The sequence below is a fragment of the Tiliqua scincoides genome, chromosome 1 (genome assembly GCF_035046505.1).
Source record: "Tiliqua scincoides isolate rTilSci1 chromosome 1, rTilSci1.hap2, whole genome shotgun sequence".
In the NCBI taxonomy this organism is placed as follows: domain Eukaryota; kingdom Metazoa; phylum Chordata; class Lepidosauria; order Squamata; family Scincidae; genus Tiliqua; species Tiliqua scincoides.
In genome coordinates, this window is record NC_089821.1 from 273,842,699 (window position 1) to 273,867,023 (window position 24,325).

Genomic DNA, 24,325 nt, shown 5'->3' on the forward strand with positions numbered 1-24,325 from the left:
TTGCGTGAGCTATGGAACAAGGGCTTCCTCCACTGCTTGCTGTTTCACATCTGTGATGCAGCAGCAGCAGTGAAGGAAAGGCTGGCCTTGCTTTGTGCAAAGCCTTTTATAGGCCTTGATCTACTGCAAGACCTTCATTCATTCATGTAAGTCCCATCTCTAACATATTCATTTATGTAAATTTATTCAAATTTAAAATGCAAATTAATTCTTTTTTCCCCAGCCCCCAACAGCGTCAGAGAGATGATGTGGCCCTCCTGCCAAAACGTTTGGGCACCCCTGCTGTAACTCAACAGCTTGCCCCTGCCCCTTAGAGACACCACCATCTGGTCCATCTGATAGGCTGCGGACGTTCCCCCTTCCTGCTTTCACCTCCCAACAGGATCAACCTCTCTACTCTAAAGCTCAATGGATGATGGATTACTGCATCCAGTTCTGGTCGCCACATCTCAAAAAGGATATAGTGGGAAAAGGTGCAGAAGAGAGCAACCAAAATGGTTACTGGGCTGTGGCACCTACCTTATGAGGAAAGGCTATGGTGTTTGGGCCTCTTCAGCCTAGAAAAGAGGCGCCTGAGGGGGGACATGATTGAGACATACAAAACTATGCAGGGGCTGGACAGAGCAGATAGACATTCTTTTCCCTCACATAACACCAGAACCAGAGGACATCCACTAAAGTTGAGTTTGTGAGAGTTAAGACAGACAAAAGAAAATATTTCTTAACCCAGTGTGTAATTGGTCTGTGGAACTCCTTGCCACAGGAAGTAGTGATTGCTACTTGACTAGATGCCTTTAAGAGGGGACTGGACTTTAAGAGGGATTTCTGGAGGAAAAGTTCATCACAGAGAACCCACCACCTCCCTTGACAAATTGTTCCACTGCTGAACCACCCTTACCTGATATCCAACCTGAAGCTCCTTTCTTGCAGTTGTACCCATTTGATCTAGTTCTACTCTCAGATTACATATTGTACTAGACATAAAAGAAGAAAATATCTACATTTGAGTCAAGACCACTTATCAAGGGGCATCTTTGAAGACATTATTACAGTGTATTAAAAGCTAACTGCAGTACTAATATCAATACTTCAAACTGAAAAGCCAACCTAACTTGACAGCAGAAGAATTATGAAATCACATATTTACTTACTATGAAATCACATAAATTATGTTCACTGTGAAGAGAAGGGTGGAAAGTGCAGGGTAATGGAACACCTAATCACCACAAATAAGCCCAGGTGTTACACTAGCAAAATCATGACCAGGAGCAGGACACATGCTACCTCCCTCTCCCTCTTGTTTGTACAAATTCTGCAGAGAGAGCTCATGTAATTTAGTATTTCCCTTTACAAGAAAAAGAAATGTATTTAATAGTCCTCCAATTTCACCGTCTTATTTGCAGTTGGCAAAATGGAGGAGGGAGGAGTCAGCATGGGGAGGGGATGAAATGGGGGCAAAACACAAGAGTCTTGCTGGTAACAGATCTCCTCCAGGAAGCAGGTAACCACCATTTCTATTTCTCAGACTTTCCCTGGGAGGGATGCTACATCATCAGGGCAAAATAAAAGATGCGTGAGGCATGGTGGTCAGTGCAACTTCAGCCCCCACCCTTAATTTTTGGTTCAGTTCTAATAAACATGTTCCCTACACATAGAAATCAAGACATCAGAGAAAACGGGCTTAGTTCATCCTTCCATATGTAAGACATAGTTTTGTACATGAATCATGTACAAAGAATAATCATGTATGAAGAATAATAAATCATGTTGGCTGCCTATTATAGTCTAAGTCAGCGGTTTTCATCCACTGTGCCGCAGCACACTAGTGTGTCTTGAGGCAGCCTCAGGTGTGCCAGAGGAGGCAGGCAGCAGCCTTGGGCTGAGAAGCAGCTGCTTTGACCCTCATGCAACGGCAGCAGCGAAAAAGGAACAGCAGTAGCGAAAAATGAGCAGCCTGGGCTGCTTTGCATCTCCTGCTGTGAGCAAGAGGAAGGCTGCAACCCGATCCTCCTTTGCCTAGGAGTAAGCCCCATTGACTATTATGGGGCTTACTTCTGAGTAGACATGCCTAGGATTGTATCAAGTCCCTTGTCTGCCCTGCCTGCTGATTGGGCAACCAGAAAAGCCTGGAAGAGGTCTGGGCAGAGTGAGAAGGAGGAAGCCTGGCAGGCAAGCAGGTAGGAAGCGAGCAAGTCTGCTGAGGCCACCAGCCTAAGAATGGGCTGGCTGAGGATCCACGAAAGTCCCTTTTCTTTGCCACAGTTGCCTGCAGCTCCCCCAAGCAACCCTCCCTGCCTTGTCTTTGCCTTTCAGTGGAGGGGTGTTGGGCCTCAATCCTATCCACACTTTCCTGGGAGTAAGCCCCACTGACTATAATTGGACTTACTTCTGAGTAGACATGCCTAGGATTGGGCAAAGTATCTACTAGTCACACTTTTTTCTGAAATACAGGAGCAGGCAATTGGGGGCAGGGAATATGAGGCAAGTGATTCTGAACCTTTGGAAGATGTGGATCAGTGAGGGGAAGGGATAGTAGGAGAGGTGCTAATTGCAATCATGAGATGGGGGGAACGTGCCTGTGGGAGGGGGTGGGGTGGGGGAGAGGAGGAGAGAGAGAAGTGCCAATTGCCTGCTCATGTATTTGAGAAAAAAAGTGCAACCAAAAGCCCAATCCTAGGCATGTCTACTCAGAAGTAAGTCCCACAGGCACATCCCCCCCCAAGCCTTTGGTTGCAATCCTAACCACACTTTCCTGAGAGTAAGCCCCTTTGAACAAAAAAGGACTTACTTCTGAGTAGACCTGGTTAGGATTGTGCCCTTTGTCATGTAATGATTTAATTGTATTAATTAAAAATTAATTGTAATATAGTAATTTAATGTAAGTAAAAAACTGGGAGTGTGCCTTGACAATTTTAGTGCATTGACAGTGTGCCGAAAAAGGTTGAAAATGTGCCGAAAAAGGTTGAAAATGGCTTGTCTAAGAAATACACTCAGAATGAAGCCGACAGCCTTAGCGACCATGAGTCTCTAGTTGGCAAAAACCAAGGAATAGGGAGGTTGTGCAGAATTCCCATAGGTGGAAGGAGGGAGCATGCAAGCCCACAGCATGCTTTCAGTTAGGAAATTGCTAGCACTTTCCCTGCACCAAGCTAGGTAGGAAGGGCAAAAAGTTCCCAAAAGGAGCATCCAACAGTGGAGCGACCACACACTGCAAAACCTTAGATATAAACTTCTATCACTGTTGGAATTGGTTGGAACAGCTCTTCAAAAATACAGAAGCTAACTTTCTTAACACCTTTTAAAACATACACATATACCAGGCAAGTTTAAAATAAGCACAACTATCAAAATAAATCAAAAATAAATGTCTAATAAATGCATCAAAATAAATGTCTAATTTTGGCTTCATCATGCCCATAATCTGTACTGCCTTTTTAACAACATGAATAAGCATCATTGCTCAGTGTGTATTTAATACATGTATTGCTAGAAATCAAATTCCCATGTCACTAAGCACACGTTTTATATATTAATTTTCTCCAGTGGCAAGTTTAAATGCCAGACACATTTTTAAAAAGGACAAACACAATTGATCCTTTCATCACTATAATCTTGTGAAACAGAGTTGATTGATGAGCACTAGTTACATCCAGCAACTTGTATAATCTGGTCACTGCACAGTAAAACTGAAATACCGCTACATCCTTATCCAAAACATATTAGCTTTAGATAAAAACAATGCTTCAAACAATTCACACAAAAAGAACTGCTGAAGCTAAGGCTTTTGAGAATACAAGACCTACTCAGTAGGAATATTATTTTTGTTTGCAGAATACCATAACAGACCTATTCACCCTGAAAACTTGTTAAGCTGATAGAAAATCAAAATCTTGATTCAAAGATTCTATCTAAGAGATTGCTCTCTGCACATAATAAGATGTTGGGACAGATCAGTCAATTCACTCTCTGCCCCTTCCCCCCCCCATTCCAGTTTACCAAATAAAGGAGAACAAGAGCTCACCTGCCTGCCCCACACATCAAGTACACAAAACAGGTAATCTACCATGCAGTCTTAGGTCTATGTGTATTGAAGTATGTGTGCGTAGATTGTGTGCAAATTCTACATCCCCATATGTAGTTGGGGAGGATGGGGAATACAGGTGCTCTCTCATTCTCCTCCACTTGAAGGTAGGAAGGGCCCAACCAAATCCACTGAGCCAATAGGGAAGCAAACTGATGCAGTCCTGTCTGCTGCAGCCTGGAGAGAGGAAGCAGCACCCCACCACTTGACGCAAACTGCATCATCCACTTCATGGACTGGCCCTGGCTGCACTGGCATACCTAGTTTATGGTATTTGACACCTGGGGTTGGCTGCTCAAAGCCACAGGTAAACCTGGCCTCCGCCTTGAGATTCCCCCCCCCCCCCGGAGGCCAGGTCTACATGCCACTTGAAACAGAGCGTAGACCTGGCCACCACTTTGAGATCCCTGGGGAACGCTAGGTCTACTGGCTGCTCAGTGATGCATTTGACACCCCATGAGGACACCTGAGGCAGACCACCACCACCCCACTGTACACTACTGTCTGGTTGAAAGGCTGAAAGGAGATGCCTGTCCAATTCAGCCATTATGTGTATGGAAACCTGGGAGATGGCCCTTGGTGTTATATTCTTCAGATTTAGTTAGAGACATTTAGTTAGTAGAAGCCACCTGCAACTGACTCAGACCACAATACTGTTTCTCCCTACAGATATGCAGAGAAGAGGTTGAAAAGCAGCTCCTCAAAGGAACAGGGAAGCTAGCTTTCCCAACTATGCTGCCATGTGGGGCATACTCTAATTTGGCTAGGCAATGTACTTCAAACAAAGGGCCTCTTGCACCTCACATAAAATAATCTGGCCTGTTCCTTCCCAAACCATTGGCACACAGGCTACAAAGTTATGCATGTTTGCTATAGTATTGGGGACAGACTGCCAGATGCAACATATGGGAGGTTCTCCATTTGAAGTAAGCCACCTAATGACATTAGAATGCATCCAGCACAGCAGCATAGATGGGGGGCGGAGGTTTCTGCTTGACATATGTAAGGAGCCACTCTGCAACTGGCTCTTCAAGCATGCAGAGGAGACCCAGGATCTTAGTCCAATCCACTTGCGCAGGGAACGTATTCCTAAACACTGGAAGGCCACTCATGGATGAACCAAATCCAACTAGGAAACAGTCCAACAAATACAAAGTCTAAGCTTGGGGAATTATCCTCACAGAAAGGGCTCTGAATCCGATCACAGATTGGAACGGATAATTTTAATCCCGAAACCAAGCCAGAAGGCACAGGGTAAATATGATTGCTAGGTTCCTCCAGCAAATCCCATAATTTAGGATATACACCTAATTTATACCCATCAGAGATGTTCAAATTTTCTTTACTGCTAAACAATTTAAGCAAAAGCAAAGGTTACCAGTAAATACATAAATAAGCAAATATCTTAAGATTCGTTCACATAGACCAGTGGTTCTCAAACTTTTAGGGAGTTTTATTCACTAAGAAAGTCTTTGTGGGGGACGGGCAAGGGCAGCGACACAATCCCCAGGATTGCATTGCTAAGGGGGGGGGGGGCGAGGGGGGTACTTTCACTTACTTTAATGTAGGTAGGGCTGCTGGAAGTTCCAGGAAGCGTGAGGAGCCCTGTGCAGGGTTCCCGGAGCTTTGGAACATTGAGAAATAAGCTTTCACAATTTTGCGTCGCTGCTCTCACCCTTTAAAGGAACAGGAGACCCTTTACACGAACTTTACATCGTATAGTCTGAAAACTGACACAGATGATCAATTTTTAATCAGTTGATCAACTGCAATGAAAACAGTCATAACTGAGGCCTTTTCCCAACATTATAATAATATTCACCTTTGAGTTTAATTTAAGAGTGATTAGGTGATCCCGACCACAGGAATCTTCTGCTTTTATCTTAATGGTACTAAAGCCAGGATCTATGAACACAACCCTGTAAAGAGAAAGCAAAAAAGCTCTGTAACTAACTTGAAATGGCTGCTATGCCCCTATTAGTTTGTTACAAATATATTAATCAGAAATCATCTGGATGACAGCCATTTCTGAAGCACTAGATTTACTGCTATTAATACACCAGTCTGCAGCTTAATGCAGTCATATATCTCTGGATTATTTACATTGTGTGTCAGGGCTCACGCTGTGGTCAGTAAGCACTATGTTTCAGTTTTCCATCACAGGAACCTTTGGCACACACAGCATGTTCCTGTCAGCCTCTAGTTATGTACACATTAAACTTCCTGTCAACTTATTTGATCCATTTTTGCAGTTTCTTAAAGTAGAAGCTTTTTATCCTTGGTTTTCCTTCTTCAATGGACTTCTTAGGTTATAAATATAGTACTATGAAAATTCAGTTAATAAGATTCATATACTGAAACCGATCTTTGCAATGGCAATATTTTGAACTGCAGTACCAAGCTTACCTTTGGAGTTTTCCAGATTTACATATAAGAAATTAGAGAGGATACAGTCATATACTGCATTATGCATTAAGATGTTGCACTGCAAATGAGTGAGACAGCAAAGAAAACTGGGTGGAAACAATGGATTTGCGTTGAAAGTCAATTTATACAGTTACGCTGTTGATGTTCCACATGTTTCCATATCAGAAAAGCACAATGGTTGCACATGTAAACCTGTGGTCTAAAAGTTTCTAGTCAGCATGAGCCATGCTGCCTTTTGGGATGGAGAGGTGATGCAGAACTCCTGCGTTCTGTGTTAGGTGTTGTGTGTTAACTTTGCAATCTTGCAGCGGGGGCAGCCTCCAGTCCTTCTATAGGGGTCCACAGACCTTCTTCCAACTATACGGTAGGACAGCGAGTGCCAAACCATGGCCCAGCATTCAGTGCCACGAAAAGTCCTCTCCCATGAGACTGGAGCTTACCATTCTATGGGGCAATCTGATATCTTCTTCACCAATCTCCCCAAAACCTTGTGCCAGCCAGCTACTTCCACATTCTGTTACCACAGCAGGCTCTGCACATGGACTTCTGGGCAGACGTGGCCGGCCAGCACAAGGTTTAGTGGAGATTGATGAAAGAGATATCAGGCTGCCTTGAGGAACAGTAAACTCCGTTGTGACAGAGACAGGTTTTTTAGCATGCAACAGTTCACAGTTTGGAGACTGCTGCTGTAGGACTTGCAGAGCACCTGTTGTGCAGATTACAGAAATTGCATCATGGATGGTCACACAGACACTAATTCTTCCATCAGATCCTGTGGAGCACATACAGGATCTCCGTAAGTATTTGATTCTCCTGTACAGTATTTGATTCTCCTGTACAGCATCTCCTGTACCAGAAGCTTCAAACAACATGTAACACACCATGTGAGCACTCTAGCCTCCACCATCATTATTCTGCAGATCCAGAGAATAATTCTAGATGTATGCAAATGCAACAGCTAAAAGTCGGGGTGGGGCAGCAGATTCTGTGAGGACACACACTACAAGTTGCATTCCTTCGGGTTAGCAGGGTCCAAGACAAATATGCAGTATTCTGATAGGGGCTGGTACTTGAACTGTCGGGGTCTGTAGTTATTGCTAAGAGATTGGTATAATCACTCTATGCATTCTGCTACCCACCACCCTTGTGGCTCCTCCTGGATGCTGACACCTCATTTTGACCAACTGATGCAGTCAGAGAAAGAAATCATTGCAGCCTATATGAAAGCATGGGGCATCTCCTTTCTCCGAGTGGAATGAGAGCTCTTGTCTGACTAGGGTAGCATTCTGCTGAGGCTGATCTCCTTCCTTTGAATCTACCCAATAACCATCAGGAAGGTAACAGGGAAAGAATAAAGCTCTAATCCTCTTGTTTTGTTTTACCATCCACTCATTTCAAGAAGCACTGTAGCCACAGAAAAGTACCATGTTGTCAAGGAAGGAACCTCAATAGGAAATCTATAACAGATTGGTGGGTGCTGCCTGTTGCCAAAACCAACAGATCCTGGTGATTTCCAAATTCTATACTAGATGCTAATACTTTGGGCAAGAGCCCTAATTAAAATAAACAAAAACTGCATTTATATAAGGCCATTTTCATCTGCTTTTAAAACAAATATCCTAAAGTTCCTAACGTAACTTTTCAAAATGTAATTAAAAAAAATTAAAAATGAATATTGTAATGCAAAACCACACTATTTAACTTCAAGTAAATCAAGAAATAGACATGCAGAATTCACTCAAACATCTCTATTAATTAAATGTGACATACTTATTCCAACCCAAAGTTTCTATATCTCTTATGAGGTCATTGTAATATTGTGGAGGAGGTGATGCATGCAGTTCCGGGGTGTTTTTCAAAGCAACTTCCTGTTAAAATAAAAATCTCTATTAATCAATACATTTATTTAGTATTAAGCTACTTGACAAAGCACTTTTATTTTTATGAAATATAAGCCTAACTGATCACTCATGGGCCCCAATCCACTAGCCATGAACTTCATTTTCATTCCTTTCAATGGCATTTAGTCAAGACTAACTAGCTGGATTGGGGCCAAGATCTTTAGGAATAATCCAATGAACTGCTTTGGAAAACCAGGAGACCTGCAATTTTGAAAAAGATATATATCTTTTTCTATACCAGGGGTCTCCAAACTTTTCAGCCGAAGGGCCGTGTCAAATATCCGGTACAGTGTTGAGGGCTGGAAAAAAAATTAAATAAAATTCAAATAAATTCATTGGAACTTAGATGAATGGATAAATGAATGGGCTCAAATGACCAGGATTTCTCCAAGCACCAACATAGCCTAAGAAATAAAGCACATACTTAAATGACTCCCATTCCCCCACCCTACAAGCACAACTCTGGTTGTGTTTGGTCAACTGGGCCAGAGGCTTTCAGGGTATCAGAGGCTGGCTGCGGGCCAGAGAGAGGCTGGCTACGGGCTGCATCTGGCCCCTGGGCTGTAGTTTGGAGACCCCTGATCTATACAAACTAACATTAAAACATGAAGTTCAAACACAAAAGTCAAAGACTCTAATTGAAAGCACATTTCCCAAAGAAAAGAATTCCTCTAATGCAGTGATTTTCAACCTTTCATCTCATGACACATTGCCAAGGCACTAAAATTGTCAAGGCGCATCATCAGTGTTTTGACAAGGCACACCATGCTACGGGGGGGGGGGGGGGGGCTCATACACACCCACTGACCTTACTAATAAATGAACCTCCCCAAAACTCCTGTGGTACTCCTTCAAACCATTAGTGGCACACCAATGTGCCACAGCACACTGGTTGAAAACCACTGCTCTAATGAATGGTTGTCTTGATGAGAAAGCATCAACACTGGCTCTCCAAGGTACATACAGCTGCTTTGGCACTTTCACGAAGGTACGGTATGTCCTTCAGTGGTGCTTTTGCACAGGTGAAGCAGTTGAAGCGTGTACTTGGCAGCCGGCTGGGAGATTTCACTCGACAGGCTGCTGAAAGGGTACATGTGTATCAACTGCTTCCTGAGGGGGAAGTGCGTGCTTGGCACCCGGTCGAGTGATTTCTTCCATTGGGGAAGCAACTGGAGCGCAAGCATGCGCTTGGCAACTGGCCAGGAGATTTCACCCAGCTGGCTGCTGACAGAGTGCATGTGCTCCAACTGCTTCCTGATGGGCACACCCGCCCTCGATTCCACCCATGGCATGAGTCTCTGGTACTGGGCCTGCAGGAAGCAAATGTTCTGAACTACATACATTTCAACTTACATACAGACCCCTAGAACCTAACCTTGTATGTACATAGGGGAATTTGTTTACAGAAAATTCTCACGACTAACATTTTTTCTCCTGGAGATATACTCAAGGTCAGTGATTTTCAACATTTTTCATCTCATGGCACACTGAAAAGGTGCTAAAATTGTCAAGGCACACCATCAAATTATTTATTTTTAAATATATAATTGACAAGGCACACCATACTGCTGGTGAGGGGTTGAAATTCCCCAATGGCTCTACTAATAAATGACCCTTCCCTCAAACACCCTCAGCACATCTGCAGACCATTCGTGGTACACTGATGTGCCACGGCATGGTGGTTGAAAATGGCTGCTCTAGGTAATTTCCTGTACATAAAACAACAAATGACATTTTCCAGTGTTTCTCTGGATGATAATGGTTGTCCTAAAATGACAAAGGAGGATACTAATGTCAGGATAGAAGCTAAAGGTAATATAAACCCCTGCTAATTGGGTAAGAGGCACTTTTTCAAGTGGGTGCTCCTTTTTTAGCAGGGGGAGAGTAACTTGCCCACCTCACCCCAGCACTGTCTGTTCTAGTGGCTGTCTGCTGGTATTCATTTGCATCTTTTTAGATTGTGAGCCCTTTTGGGACAGGGAGCCATTTAGTTATTTGATTTTTCTCTGTAAACCGCTTTGTGAACTTTTAGTTGAAAAGCGGTATATAAATACTGTTAATAATAATAATAAATAATAATAATAATAAACCCAGACTTCCACCTTAGCACTATATTCAGGCTGGCTATAATCTACTGGCAGAAGCATGATGCCCTGCCACACATAATGGATTGCAAAGGGCAGATGTGCTGCAGGAGGCAGACTGTTTCTAATTTTATTTTATTTATAGTGAAAAAAGTATGTTCCAGAGCTGTTGAATGCAAGTGCATATCCTTGAAAATATTTGAAAAATAAATAAAATGGTAGAAAGTCACTAAAGGAGGAGGAAATAACAAACAGTAGAAAGGCTTGCTCAGGTTAGTGACTTTCTTTTGTACAGGCTCCATCAGTATAGTCACATCTGAACGATATAATGAGGGAGCAATCAACCCCTGAAAATATAACACTTCATACAGTTCATAAAAGAGTGTGCCTGTGAATAGAGTTAAACTTCTTAAAAGTTTTTGTAAAGGTAAGTTGTAATGAGAACTGTGAATACACTTCTAAACAACTGTGATAAATCTCAAAATTTTTAATACATAGTTCAAATAAACAGACCTACACAGAAATATTTCTGAAAACTCCCAATACAACATAAGCAGCTCATATAACAGTTATAAACAACGGGGAGCCTGTACATGGTTGAAAAGATATACAAACACTTTCATAAGCAATTTTTCCCCCTCCAGATTTCTAACCTATTAATTTGCAAAGCAAGTTGTGTAAGTAACAGAAGCCAACACAAACTATTTATTGGAAGGATTATTTGAGAAGTTGCAATGATTGACGACTTATCTGATTAGCAAATAGGGTCTTTATAAAGTAATGGCAAAGAACAGACAGCCAAACTCGTACCATTCTGCATGTCTACTATAATATAGTTCCTCACCAAAATAGTCTTCAGCTCCACCATGAATCTGACCAGATCCAAAGAATGCTGCAACCTCTGGAAAATACAATTTTAAAAATTATTTCATGCAATGTGTTTGTGTGGAGTATCTTTCATTTTTGTCATACAGCTGAACAGTTGAATATTTTTAAAGCTATTCCATACCTGTGTGAATGACTTGCAACTAAACCTGTGAAACAAGCATTGTAAGCAAGGCAAGTTAAAATGAAAATTCTGTCTGCACTGTTTGACCTGGGAAAGCTCATTCATACATGCAATCTATCCTCTGATTGTGCAGTTATCAAGGTGTTTGAACAAACCCTTAAGGAACATATGGGAACAATATTCTAGATTTCCTGCCAGCTTTCAAGCCTTCACATGGATTCTTTTTGCTTAACTAACTATGATTTTAGATCTAGGTTCAGAGTATTTCATCTCAAAATGAAATAAAAATTAAAATCTAGCATGCATCTCAAAATTAAATCCAGCATGCAATATAAAAATCAAAGTCAGCTTCCGCAAAGGAGGCATGGCTGCAGTTATTTTCTCAAAACACAAACCCACTAAATTGACAAAAGTCAACTACCTCTCTCTCTCTCTCTCTCTCTCTCTCTCTCGGACATGGCTTATTTAGATAATACCACCACTAAAAAAGCACTTGCATGTGAATATGAGGTTAGAGGAACACGGAATTTTCTTTAGTGCTAGAAATATGTTAAGTTTTTTTTTTTTTTAATCCAAAACAAAACAAACTAAAAATGGATTATGTCAACATGGATACAGCCGTGTTTCTCCACATTGATCCCCTACCAAACCACATTACCCGGGCCACCAACTGAAAGCACTACCAGAAGTAAATGGCGATATGCCATTGCCAGTTACTTCCAGATTGGGAGGCCAGAAGCAGTACAACAAACAAGAAACTCAGGGCAGACAGGAGGGCATTATTGAGCTCACAAAAAGTGCATGCTGGAACTCTGCCTGCCAAGACAAGCCTCCTACTGCTGCTTCTCACGTTGTATTGCTGCCAAGCAGCAGGGGTCTCTGGGTCCCGTGCATACCACAAGACACCACCTCATCTACCACTATTGGTGCGAGTACCACTGGTTGAGAAATGCTGAGATAGTCAGCTCTAAAGCAAACAGAGAAACTTTGATACCAGAGAACAGGAGAGTTTGGAGATTGAGCTGAAATAGTTAACTTCCCAATATAAGCTTAGCCTTACAGCAAGAGAAAGCACAAGTATTCAACACTTTGACCAAAGTTCACGCATATATAGTAAAGAACTGTATGACCATGAAGGTGTCCTGTCCTTCAGAAGTTAGGTTACCAATGCTGTTAGAGAAGAATTCCAACCACTTACTAAGACCCCAATCCTATGCATGTCTACGCCAAAGCAAGTCCCATTATAGTCAATGGGGCATACTAGCAGATAAGTGTGGATAGGATTGCAGCCTAAGGGCCTACTCCTGGGCCAGGAAACCTGACAAGGGTCTTCTCAGGTCTGCACCTGCTCAATAGCAGGTGCAGATTCAAGGAGACCCATTGGGGCCATCTTGGTGTTACACAGAGTAAGGGAACGCTTGTTTCCTAGCATTGCTTCCCTGGTCCCATAGGGCTATAGTGGTCCCCATTTTGGCGCTGCTATAGCTCTGGGCTCTAGGGAAGGATAGGATTGGGCTGGAAGCTCCTTCTCCCCACCTAAAAGAGAAACTGTTTCCCAAACATGGGATCAGGGTCTTAACTTAACAGCAAGAACTGTCTCACTTTGGGCAAGATCTATAACCCATTTATTCTGAAGCATTCTCATAGGAATCAATCAAACTGCTATTGGATTACTCATGGCCCCAACTCAAATATTTATAATTGACATTTTTGAAATTTGATATGTTCTCCTGCATATTTTATTAGCATACCTGTTTTAGTATCTGCTGATATTCACCCAACACCTTTTTCAAGTGCCAGCTACACTGTATCCTACAAAACCAAATAATAATACTTAACCTAGAGCACATAAACTGGCCAATGAAACTTTCAAATAGCAAAAGACAACCAATTCTAGTAGAGGTGAAATATTTTATGACATGAGAAAGAAGAAACAATACTTTATTAGGGGTTAATGTAAGACACTTTAGTTTCTGGCATGATAAATGTCATTTACTATAATACTTTTAACACTTTAGAAACATTTATCTGTCATGCACCTTTTTAAATTGTGTTGAAAATAATTCCTGGGACATAATATAGCACACTGTTAATAGGAATAATTCTTGGAATGTCATACATTCAGCAAACTATAATGCAAATACTATGTATATATAACATAAGATCAACTTTTCAGACTGCATTTTTTTCTCATTAAGTTACGCTTTCTTAATGTAAAAGTCAGAAAAGTGAAAATTGCCAAAATCAAAGCAATACATTGGAGAACACAGTTCAGATTCTGAAATTCTTTCAGAGAGACTGTTTCTTGAATCTATCATTAATCTGGTGCAGGTAATTTTTAATTTTGATTAACTACCATCTCTGCATTCTAACAGTAAACACTAAAGAGAAGAAAGGAGGAAAAAAACAGCCAGCCTATTAATTTAGCCATGAAAAAAATTGTTCATCTACAAGAACCATTGCTAAAATGAAGTTTTGTAATGCCTCAAACTATTGACTTACTTTGGCAAGAGATGTTTTAAAATATACTTAAAAACATTTCTTAATTTCCTATGTCTCGGCACCAATCTTACAAATCAGTCTCTATCATGCATGTCCAGAATAATACTCATGCTACACTCAGTATTTTCTAATGAAAGAGGCCACACCCCTCCCTAACCCCAGCTGAAGTCTGCCTGCTACACATTCTCCAGTGCTTATACGGGACTGATAACATGCCTCACTAAGACCACATCTGTTCAGGAGGACAGGAAAATGTGCATCAATCATCATCTTATTCTAATTAAATAGCCTAATTAGTAAGAACTATAATTCAAGTTTAAAATGGCTATTTGCTATGTTACATACTGTGCCAACAACATTCAATTGTTTAGGAAAAAAATATTTATAATGGGACAAAAACGCTTTTAACCATAAAAACAGTGCTATCAGTAATTAAACTGAAATGGCCTTTTTTGCAGTTAATGGGGGTAAACTGGCTTAAGTATAACACACACCCCAATAGGACTGCACCAGAAAGTCAAAACAAACAAAAGACTAAGGGCCCAATCCTATCCAACTTTCCAGCACTGGTGCAACCTCAATGCAGCCCCAAGGTAAGGGAGCAAATGCTCCCATACCTTGAGGAGGCCTGTGTGACTGCCTTCCCATCAAAGGAAGCAGTGCACACCTCACTGGCACCGCAGCACCAGTACTGGAAAATTGGATAGGATTGGGCCCTAAGATGCAGGAGAGACAGGATAGAGACTTGCCCCATTTGGATCAATAAACTACTCTACAGGAATCAGTAACTCTTTTGGATCCAGTCTTATTTTTTAAAAAAAAATTAGCAAAAATAGTAGCTTTTTCTGTCTCCTGCTATAGATCTTATTGCTCAAAACAAGTTGGGAATATGATTTATATCACTGGGATCAATGAAGTACTCTCCTACACCAGTTGGATCTTTAAATACTAGTATGACAGCCAAGGACCCACAGACATCAGTTTTAACTAAAATAATACCTTTAATGTGTATATCATTGACGCTATTGTATTGTATTGGCAACCTTCAGTCTCGAAAGACTATGGTATCGCGCTCTGAAAGGTGGTTCTGGCACAGCGTCTAGTGTGGCTGAAAAGGCCAATCCGGGAGTGACAATCCCTTCCACACCGGGAGCAAGTGCAGTCTGTCCCTGGTCTGTCTCCCTGGCTATAGGCCTTCCTTCTTTGCCTCTTAGCCTCAGACTGTTGGCAAAGTGTCTCTTCAAACTGGGAAAGGCCATGCTGCACAGCCTGCCTCCAAGCGGGCCGCTCAGAGGCCAGGGTTTCCCACTTGTTGAGGTCCATCCCTAAGGCCTTCAGATCCCTCTTGCAGATGTCCTTGTATCGCAGCTGTGGTCTACCTGTAGGGCGCTTTCCTTGCACAAGTTCTCCATAGAGGAGATCCTTTGGGATCCGGCCATCATCCATTCTCACGACATGACCAAGCCAACGCAGGCGTCTCTGTTTCAGCAGTGAATACATGCTAGGGATTCCAGCACGTTCCAGGACTGTGTTGTTTGGAACTTTGTCCTGCCAGGTGATGCCGAGGATGCGACGGAGGCAGCGCATGTGGAAAGCGCTCAGTTTCCTCTCCTGTTGTGAGCGAAGAGTCCATGACTCGCTGCAGTACAGAAGTGTACTCAGGACGCAAGCTCTGTAGACCTGGATCTTGGTATGTTCCGTCAGCTTCTTGTTGGACCAGACTCTCTTTGTGAGTCTGGAAAACGTGGTAGCTGCTTTACCGATGCGCTTGTTTAGCTCGGTATCGAGAGAATGAGTGTCGGAGATCGTTGAGCCAAGGTACACAAAGTCATGGACAACCTCCAGTTCATGCTCAGAGATTGTAATGCAGGGAGGTGAGTCCACATCCTGAACCATGACCTGTGTTTTCTTCAGGCTGATTGTCAGTCCAAAATCTTGGCAGGCCTTGCTAAAACGATCCATGAGCTGCTGGAGATCTTTGGCAGAGTGGGTAGTGACAGCTGCATCGTCGGCAAAGAGGAAGTCACGCAGACATTTCAGCTGGACTTTGGATTTTGCTCTCAGTCTGGAGAGGTTGAAGAGCTTTCCGTCTGATCTGGTCCGGAGATAGATGCCTTCTGTTGCAGTTCCAAAGGCCTGCTTCAGCAGGACAGCGAAGAAAATCCCAAACAAGGTTGGTGCAAGAACACAGCCCTGCTTCACTCCGCTTCGGATGTCAAAAGGGTCTGATGTGGAGCCATCGAAGACAACAGTGCCCTTCATGTGGAAAGATCTGATGACGCTGAGGAGCCTGGGTGGACATCCAATCTTGGGGAGAATCTGGAAGAGGCCGTCTCTGCTGACCAGGTCGAAAGCCTTTGTGAGATCTATGAAGGCTATAAAGAGTGGCTGTCGTTGTTCCCTGCATTTCTCCTGCAGTTGTCTAAGGGAGAATACCATATCAGTGGTGAACCTGTTGGCTCGGAATCCACACTGCGATTCTGGATAGACGCTCTCTGCAAGTACCTGGAGCCTCTTTAGTACAACTCGGGCAAACAGCTTTCCTACAACGCTAAGGAGAGAGATGCCGCGGTAGTTGTTGCAGTCACCCCTGTCACCTTTGTTCTTGTACAGCGTGATGATGTTTGCATCCCTCATGTCTTGAGGTACTCCACCTTCTCTCCAGCAGAGACAGAGGATTTCATGCAGCTCAGTGACGATGATCTCTTTGCAGCATTTTAGGACTTCAGCAGGGATGCTGTCTTTTCCAGGTGCCTTGCCAAAGGCAAGGGAGTCCAGGGCCACGTGAAGTTCTTCTAGGGTTGGTTCACTGTCAAGCTCTTCCAGCACAGGCAGGCACTCAATGTTGTTCAGTGCTTCTTCGGTGACTACATTTTCTCTGGAATATAGCTCAGAGTAGTGCTGCACCCAGCGTTCCATCTGCTGCGCCCGATCCTGGATGACCTCGCCTGTGGCAGACTTCAGAGGGGCAATTTTCTTCTGTGTTGGACCTAGGGCCTGCTTGATACCATCATACATCCCCTTGATGTTGCCCGTGTCAGCTGCTATCTGTATCTCGGAACAGAGCTGGAGCCAGTAGTCGTTAGCACATCTCCTGGCAGTCTGTTGGACTTTGCTGCGAGCAATTCGGAGGACCTGCAGGTTGCGCTCACTGGGACAGGCCTTGTATGCTGCTTGAGCTCTCCTCTTTTCCTCAATGACTGGTGTCAACTCCTCAGAGTGGGCTTCAAACCAGTCTGCCGCCTTGTTGGTCTTTTTGCCGAATATGGACAAGGCGGTGTTGTAAACGGTATTCTTGAAATGTTCCCATCTGTTGGATGCATTTGCGTCGGCCGGGCCTGGAAGAGATTCCTCAAGCGCTTGTGCAAATTCCTCCACTTTTCTCTGATCCCGGGTCTTGCTGGTATCAATGCGAGGTCTTCCTTCCTTTTTCGTGTGATACAGTCGCTTTGTTTGCAGTTTCACTCTGCTGCACACCAGGGAGTGGTCAGTGTCGCAGGCAGCACCATGATAACTGCGTGTGATCTTGATGCTGGGAAGGCTGGAGCGTCTGGTGAGGATCAGGTCGAGCTGGTGCCAGTGCTTTGATCTTGGATGTCTCCAAGAGACTCTATGTTGGGGCTTTGTGTTGAAAAACGTGTTGCTGACACAGAGACCGTGATGACAGCAAAACTCTAGCAGGCGTTGGCCATTTTCGTTCATCCTCCCAGTGCCAAACTGACCTAAGCAAGTGGGCCATGAACTGTTATCAGCACCAACTCTAGCATTGAAATCGCCGAGGATGAACAATGGCTCTTTTACAGGGATTTTCTTGACAGTGGTGGCCAGGTCATCATAGAATTTGTCTTTGGCTTCTGCTGGAGACGACAGAGTCGGTGCATAAGCACTGATGAGAGTGATAGGTCCTGCTGATGACTGGAGCTGCAGGGACAAAATTCTTTCACTTCCCACAGTAGGTGGGATGATGGATTTCAGCAGGGTATTTCTGACCGCAAAGCCAACGCCATGTTCCCTGGTTTCGTTTGGTGGTTTTCCCTGCCAGAAAAATGAGAAATTTCTCTCCTTGACAGATCCGGAATCATTGACGCTATTGTATACACAATTCAGTACTTCAAACTTGACAGATCCGGAATCATTGACGCTATTGTATACACAATTCAGTACTTCAAACTTTGGTACATTAGAAAAACACAAAGTATTTTGTTTGAGTATTTGAAGGCCATAATCAAAAAGGCAAAGGGAGCCAGTCTTCACTGACCATTCAGATTCACTTAAATGGTTCATAACCTCCTCATAACCTGGGTAACCAACCGTTTCTATCACTTCTTCCTATTATGTTCATTGAATTGAAGCACAAATGCTATTCAATCTTTGCATCTCTGAGAACAATGCGCCTTTCAGAGCCTGCAATGTATGTTGTAGATTCTGAAACAAGAAACTACTGTTCTCCTGCATGGTGTCAACAACTTTATAACAGAGGGACATACAAATTGTAAGTTTCTCCACTAGCTTATTATTATTATTATTATTAACAGTATTTATATACCGCTTTTCAACAAAAGTTCACAAAGCAGTTTACAGAGAAAAATTAAATAACTAATGGCTCCCTGTCCCAATAGGGTTCACAATCTAAAAAGATGCAAAAGAACACCAGCAGGTAGCCACTAGAAAAGACACTGCTGGGGCGAGGAGGGCCAGTTACTCTTCCCCTGCTAAAAAAAAGAGGAGCACCCACTTGAAAAAGTGTCTCTTACTCAGTTAGCAGAGGTTAGCTTAGTTTCCAACATTTTAAATCATATATAGCCCTGGGAGAATACCACTAGACTCAAATGATAATAGTACAGTCTAAAGCAGCCATTTTCAACCACTGTGCGATGGCACATTGTGCCACAGGAATCTGGGGGAAGATCAGTAGTAGAACCAATGGAGGATATCAGCCTCACCACTGGCAGCATGGTGTGCCTTGTCAGTTGTCAAAAACCTGATGGTGTGCCTGGACAATTTTAGTGCCTTGTCAGTGTGTCATGAAATGAAAAAGATTGAAAATCGCTTATCTACTCAAGGGTACTGTATACAAAATATTTTTCATACACTTCTATATGTGTTTATATGTGTTTAGAAAAATAGGTCCACATACATTGCCATGTGCAAAAACTGCACAAATGGATTCATGCACATGCTCCATCCTGCCCTGAACAGAATAATCCACACATTGTTTACAAATTAACCTGCATAAGCAGTGAACAGGAATGGACAACTTCCCTCCTCAATTCAACTAGGATCAAAGAAAGGACAACGCAAAATTTGAGTAGTTCCAAGAGAAAGTTTTAATGGCCTTGTTCTACTTCCTACCACCACCGCTATGCCACACCCCAAAAAAGTTTTATACCTTTTAATACAAACTCACCCACTTTAGGAACTGGAATGGCAAGAGTTTGGTCTCACATAAAAAAGTATTTAATCCCAATAATGTGCTATGAATTGAGACATCCTCAAAATGTACGTTTATGTGCGATGCTCCTGAAAGCTGAGGAAAATATGCTTATGTCCACTGACTGCAGAACCAGAAAACTTTTGCTCACTCCCATATAATCTGATGATATTTACCAATGTCAAGAGGTATGTCTGCTACTAGCTAAACTACTAAAACTACAAGTATTCTGGAAATCTCATCAGGCTACAGCAGACAGCACTCTCTATTTCAGAAGATGAATTAATAAAAAATAAATTATCTTACACTATGGGAAAAATATTAAAAAGCATAAATCTCACCTGGCATTCTTCACCTGGAGATCCAATGGCAACAGTATCCGTATGTGAAAGTCTCTGCCCTGAAAAAGTAGCATCTCATTAACATCTCATAACTACATAACATCATAACATTAGCATCTCATAACTACAAACTATTCAGCAGGGCCTATGTCAGGAAATATGGTAAGACAGTAGTTCTCAAATTTTTAGCACCACTTTTTAGAATGACAATCTGTCTGAGACCTATTGGAAGTGATGTCATGGCCGGAAGTGACATCATCAAGCAGGAAATACTTTCCAGAGAATGCAGCAAGCACTGAAATTGTGTCATTATCCAAAGATGAATAAATGAATAAATAAATTATTCATCTTTGGAATAAATCCAAAGATGAATAATTATCCAAAGGCTATAAATGAATTAAATGAGTAACTAGAAATAATTTAAAAAGTTAAACAAATAATTAAGTAAGTGGAGAAGAGATGGGGAATCCAGTCCTGCTCCACTAAGTGAACTTTCTCTGTAGCCTGTCCGCAAAAATTTCCCTCCCCCCCAAAAAAACTGCAAGATTTTTCAGCCGTACCCAATGCCCAGTTCAATTTAAGTTCTTATATTTAAGCCATATCAGTTTGATTTGGGACAAAATCAATTTTAAATTCATGTTTTTAGTTTGGGCTGGATTGAGACTCAAAGCATCCCTCTAAACAGCACAAAAAACCCAGGATGATTAGAGACTTCAAGGGGGGTGGGGGATCTGTAAAAGACAGCAACCCTTTCCAATCAAGCAGTGTTTCCAAACCTATTAGCACTTGAACCCACTTTTTAAAATTACCATCAGGACCCACTTAGCTTTACAAAACTAAAACTGAAAAGTCTTACCAAATCAAGTCTCTTTTTAATGCAGTATGGTGGTGGGGGGGTGCCTTCTAGAGCACTTGTTGAGCTCCATGTGCATAGGACCAGGACCATTCTGATAGCCTTGCACTCCCCTTCACCTGACTCTTCCACACGAACAAAGGCACGGTTGTTTATTCATGAGTAAATGTGAATGTGCGGCTTAATTTCATGTTCCACTCCAATACATTTGTAAGCTTGGAGGGAGGGACTTCCCCTTCTTCTGTGTTTTTGGGGGGCTGTATTCATCAGAGCGAGACCATTCTGGTGGCATTGGATTCCTCTTGGTCTGCCCTTCGCAATGGACCAAGGTACGGTCATCTACTTGTGAGTAAATGTGCAGTCTCTCTGTTTCACTTTCCATAGGGTTCAATGGATTTTGCTTGTCTGCTATCAGCTTATCAGTTGCAGCTTCGTGACCCACCCACAATCAGGTTGAGACTCACCAAGTGGGTCGCGATCCAGTTTGAGAAACCCCGTGGTAAGGTATTTGGAGTTGTGTTCAAACCAGCAAGGGGACAGACATTAAATATGCTTTGACTCAATTTAAACTTTAAAAAACAACATGTATTTTATAGTTGTTCACAAAAACTGCCATGCACTCAAAGCCTTTGACAATAAATGCCACCGATACCTATGTCACAATACAAAGCACTATGGTTGGTGGATATAACATAATGCAGTAAGAACAACTTATGCAACCCCAAGTCATGAGGCTAAGGTAAAACTTGTGAATGTATAAACACACAAAAATCTGAACAGAATCTTCAGATCAAATATGTTTGAATCACTTTATGCATTCTAACTGCAATGTACAAAGATACTACAACTTTTAATTACATGCAACTTTCAACTTACATGTCCAGACTATCCACAAATTAGGAACCCACTGTTTTATCTAACTGTGAGTTCTGAACCAATGAGTTCAGCTGGACCTGGTCCCACTGAATGCGACCAGGGCCTAGAGGGCCTTCTGAGGGCTGGGGAACCTGTTGAAAACTGAAAGTTACTATTTTCAGCCTTCCGGAGGCCTTAGGAGAGGCTTTATTTCATTATCCATGTGTTTCAGCATCTGCGGGTGTTCCAGGAATGGAACTCCCATGGATGCCAAGGCATGACTGTATCTTGCAACCATTAGCATTTAGTAACTCTCTCGCACAAATAAGGCACCTGGAATTGAATACATTTTTATAAGCCACACAATTAACCTTTGTGCAGACCACAAGTTACATAGTGTTTATACCTGCAAAAAGAGAAAGTGTACACATGCTGTCAGTGAAAAAGAACGCACGTTTTCAAGTTTCACAGATATCCTCACAGAAAAAAGGAGTGACCATAGCTCAGTGGTGAAGCAGATGATTTGCAGGCAGAGGGTCTCTGGTTCAAGCCCTGGTAACCTTTCCAGTAGGGCAAAGAACGATTCCTGTCTGCAACCTTGGAGAGCTGCTACCAATCAATGATGACAATACTGACCTAGATGGACCAATGAAAAGACTCAGTAGAAGGTAGCGTCCTATGTTCCTAAGGAAAAAAGTCACCACTGAATACTCTGCTCCTTCACCATTTTTTTAATAGTTGAAAAGGAAAATGGTTTGCTATTCTGGCTTGTTCCAATTAGCTAACAAGCCATAGTACCCCAAGCCCAGATAGTGCTCGGTTCTTAAGTAAAATCAGAAGCTCTCACTCCCCTTCTGTTACACACAAGGGGAGAAGACTATATGAACCTTCAACTTCCTTTGGTTTTGTTCCCAGAGTGCTAAATTGGTCAGCATTAAGTGTGAACCAGGCCAGTGTTTCTATTGCAATTGTGCTTGCAGTGGAAAATGAAGGAATGGTGGTGTCACAGCCACCTATCACTATGATCATCTTCCAAGTTATGATGAAATTTGCTACAATCTCACACTCTTGCACCATTTTGTGCACTAGGAAAAAAAAAAATCTCCAGCAGTGAGCACACACTCTCCTGCCCTACAACCCCTAACACTGGTCTAGGATTTTAAGACTAGAGAACAGAGAACAGCAATGCCCCACCGTTCTAAGGAACACTGCAGATTTTAAGTTTTATTTGGAGGCTGTACGCTCCTCCTCTTCCGCACATGCAGAAAGATTGTTCCCACCCTCCTCCCATTAAATGCCAGTAGAATATCAAACACATAACTATTGCTGACTAGTGGGAATGTTGTACAAAGGACCAACTGGGGTCAGAGCGCGCTTTGCCTCACTTGCTGGAAAGGCTGCCACTCAATAATCCTTTCAACCTTTTATTCTTTCAGAATACCAGAGTCAGTGAGCCAAGTCGGCTTCAGCATTCAACAGGAGTCTTTTTTCAAGTTGATAGTACCATTAGAAATTCTGATATTGTGCATGCCAAAGCTTGCAGCTTATAATCCAACTCGGGCCATACTGTACATCAGGAGCCAAACGTTTCCGAAAAGTCATAGGTTCAACTTTTCAAGCAGGCTGAGAAGCAATAAAGCATTTTATCATTTGTCATCGAAAGAGAAATTCATTTTTGGGTTCTAGGTCTCTTTCAAGAAGTCTGAAGTTTCCCGACGTTTCCTCCGACTATGTACCAAAAAATGTCCTTACATTTAGATGGGTGGAAGTTCCGCTGGAGGCTGGTGCTTAGGGCTCGTTTAAGCTTTCGGCTAGAATACTTGCTGTAGTTTTTTTGGTTTGTGATACTTTTTTCTGAGTCTCTTGAGTGTTAGTAGTGATTTTATTCCCCTGAGAAAACCCCAAATAAGTGGGGCAAAATGTTGGGAAGCTTTTCAGACTTCTTGAACACAGCCTGATAACTCAAAAATGAATTTCTCTTTTGATGACAATTCTGGTCACAGAAGCCTTAGTTCGTACATTTACATAGAGTTCATACTCTAAGTTACAGGATCAAAATCTTTAAAAATATATAAATGCCAAATTGGCCCACTAAACCTTTAGGGCACAATTCTAACCAACTTTCCAACACCAAGGTTAAGGGCAATACAACTCTAAAGTAATGCAACAAACATTGCCTTACCTTGAGGAGGCCTCCATGACTGCCCCCCACAACTGCAGGATGCAGCACACACCCATGCCAGTGCTGGAAAATTGGTTAGGATTGTGCCTAGCCGTTTAAGGAATCAACTCTTTCCATCCAGTTACTGAGCATTGCCGAGCTAAATAGTGTTTCTCAAACTGTGAGACATAGTTGTCTCACTATGTCCAGTGTCTGGACTGGACATATCTGGACTATGTCTAAACATAGTTGAAAATACACTGTATAGAGCTGTCGGGCAGGGTGGGAGAGAGGTGTAGTGCTTTGACCTGAAAAGGTGGGAATGCAGGATGCTGAAAAGGGGGGGGGGGAGGACTGTGTGGTTGGAAAAGGATACAAGTCTGTGTTCTGCTTTGACTTCGGAGCTGGAATGCTAGAATTACAAGCTCTGCAAAATGACACCATAAGCATGTTTTAGCTGATCAGGACTTCAGTTTGAAGCCTAAATTGATAATGCGGCTTCTGGCTGTGACATCACTTCTAGGTTAATGATATCACTTCTGGTGAGTCCCAATAGTTTATCATTCTAAAAAGTGGGTCCTGGTGCTAAAACTTTTGAGAACCACTAGATTATTTACTTAGTGATGTCAGTTTGATTTACATCCAAACAAGCATGTTCATGCCAAGTTAGACATGACATA

At 42.4% G+C, this 24,325-nt stretch overlaps 1 protein-coding gene across 1 annotated transcript in view; it reads right to left on the minus strand.

Moving 5' to 3' along the window:
- FANCL (FA complementation group L) overlaps positions 1–24,325 on the minus strand; it is a 55,466-nt gene that overhangs the window by 29,127 nt on the left and 2,014 nt on the right. Inside the window, exons 2-6 of the mRNA XM_066626223.1 lie at positions 19,777–19,835; positions 13,254–13,314; positions 11,338–11,394; positions 8,279–8,376; positions 5,904–6,000 (exon numbers count right to left, since the gene is read on the minus strand). Of these exons, the coding sequence (XP_066482320.1) occupies positions 5,904–6,000; positions 8,279–8,376; positions 11,338–11,394; positions 13,254–13,314; positions 19,777–19,835 (372 nt within the window). The remainder of the gene's footprint in view (positions 1–5,903; positions 6,001–8,278; positions 8,377–11,337; positions 11,395–13,253; positions 13,315–19,776; positions 19,836–24,325) is intronic.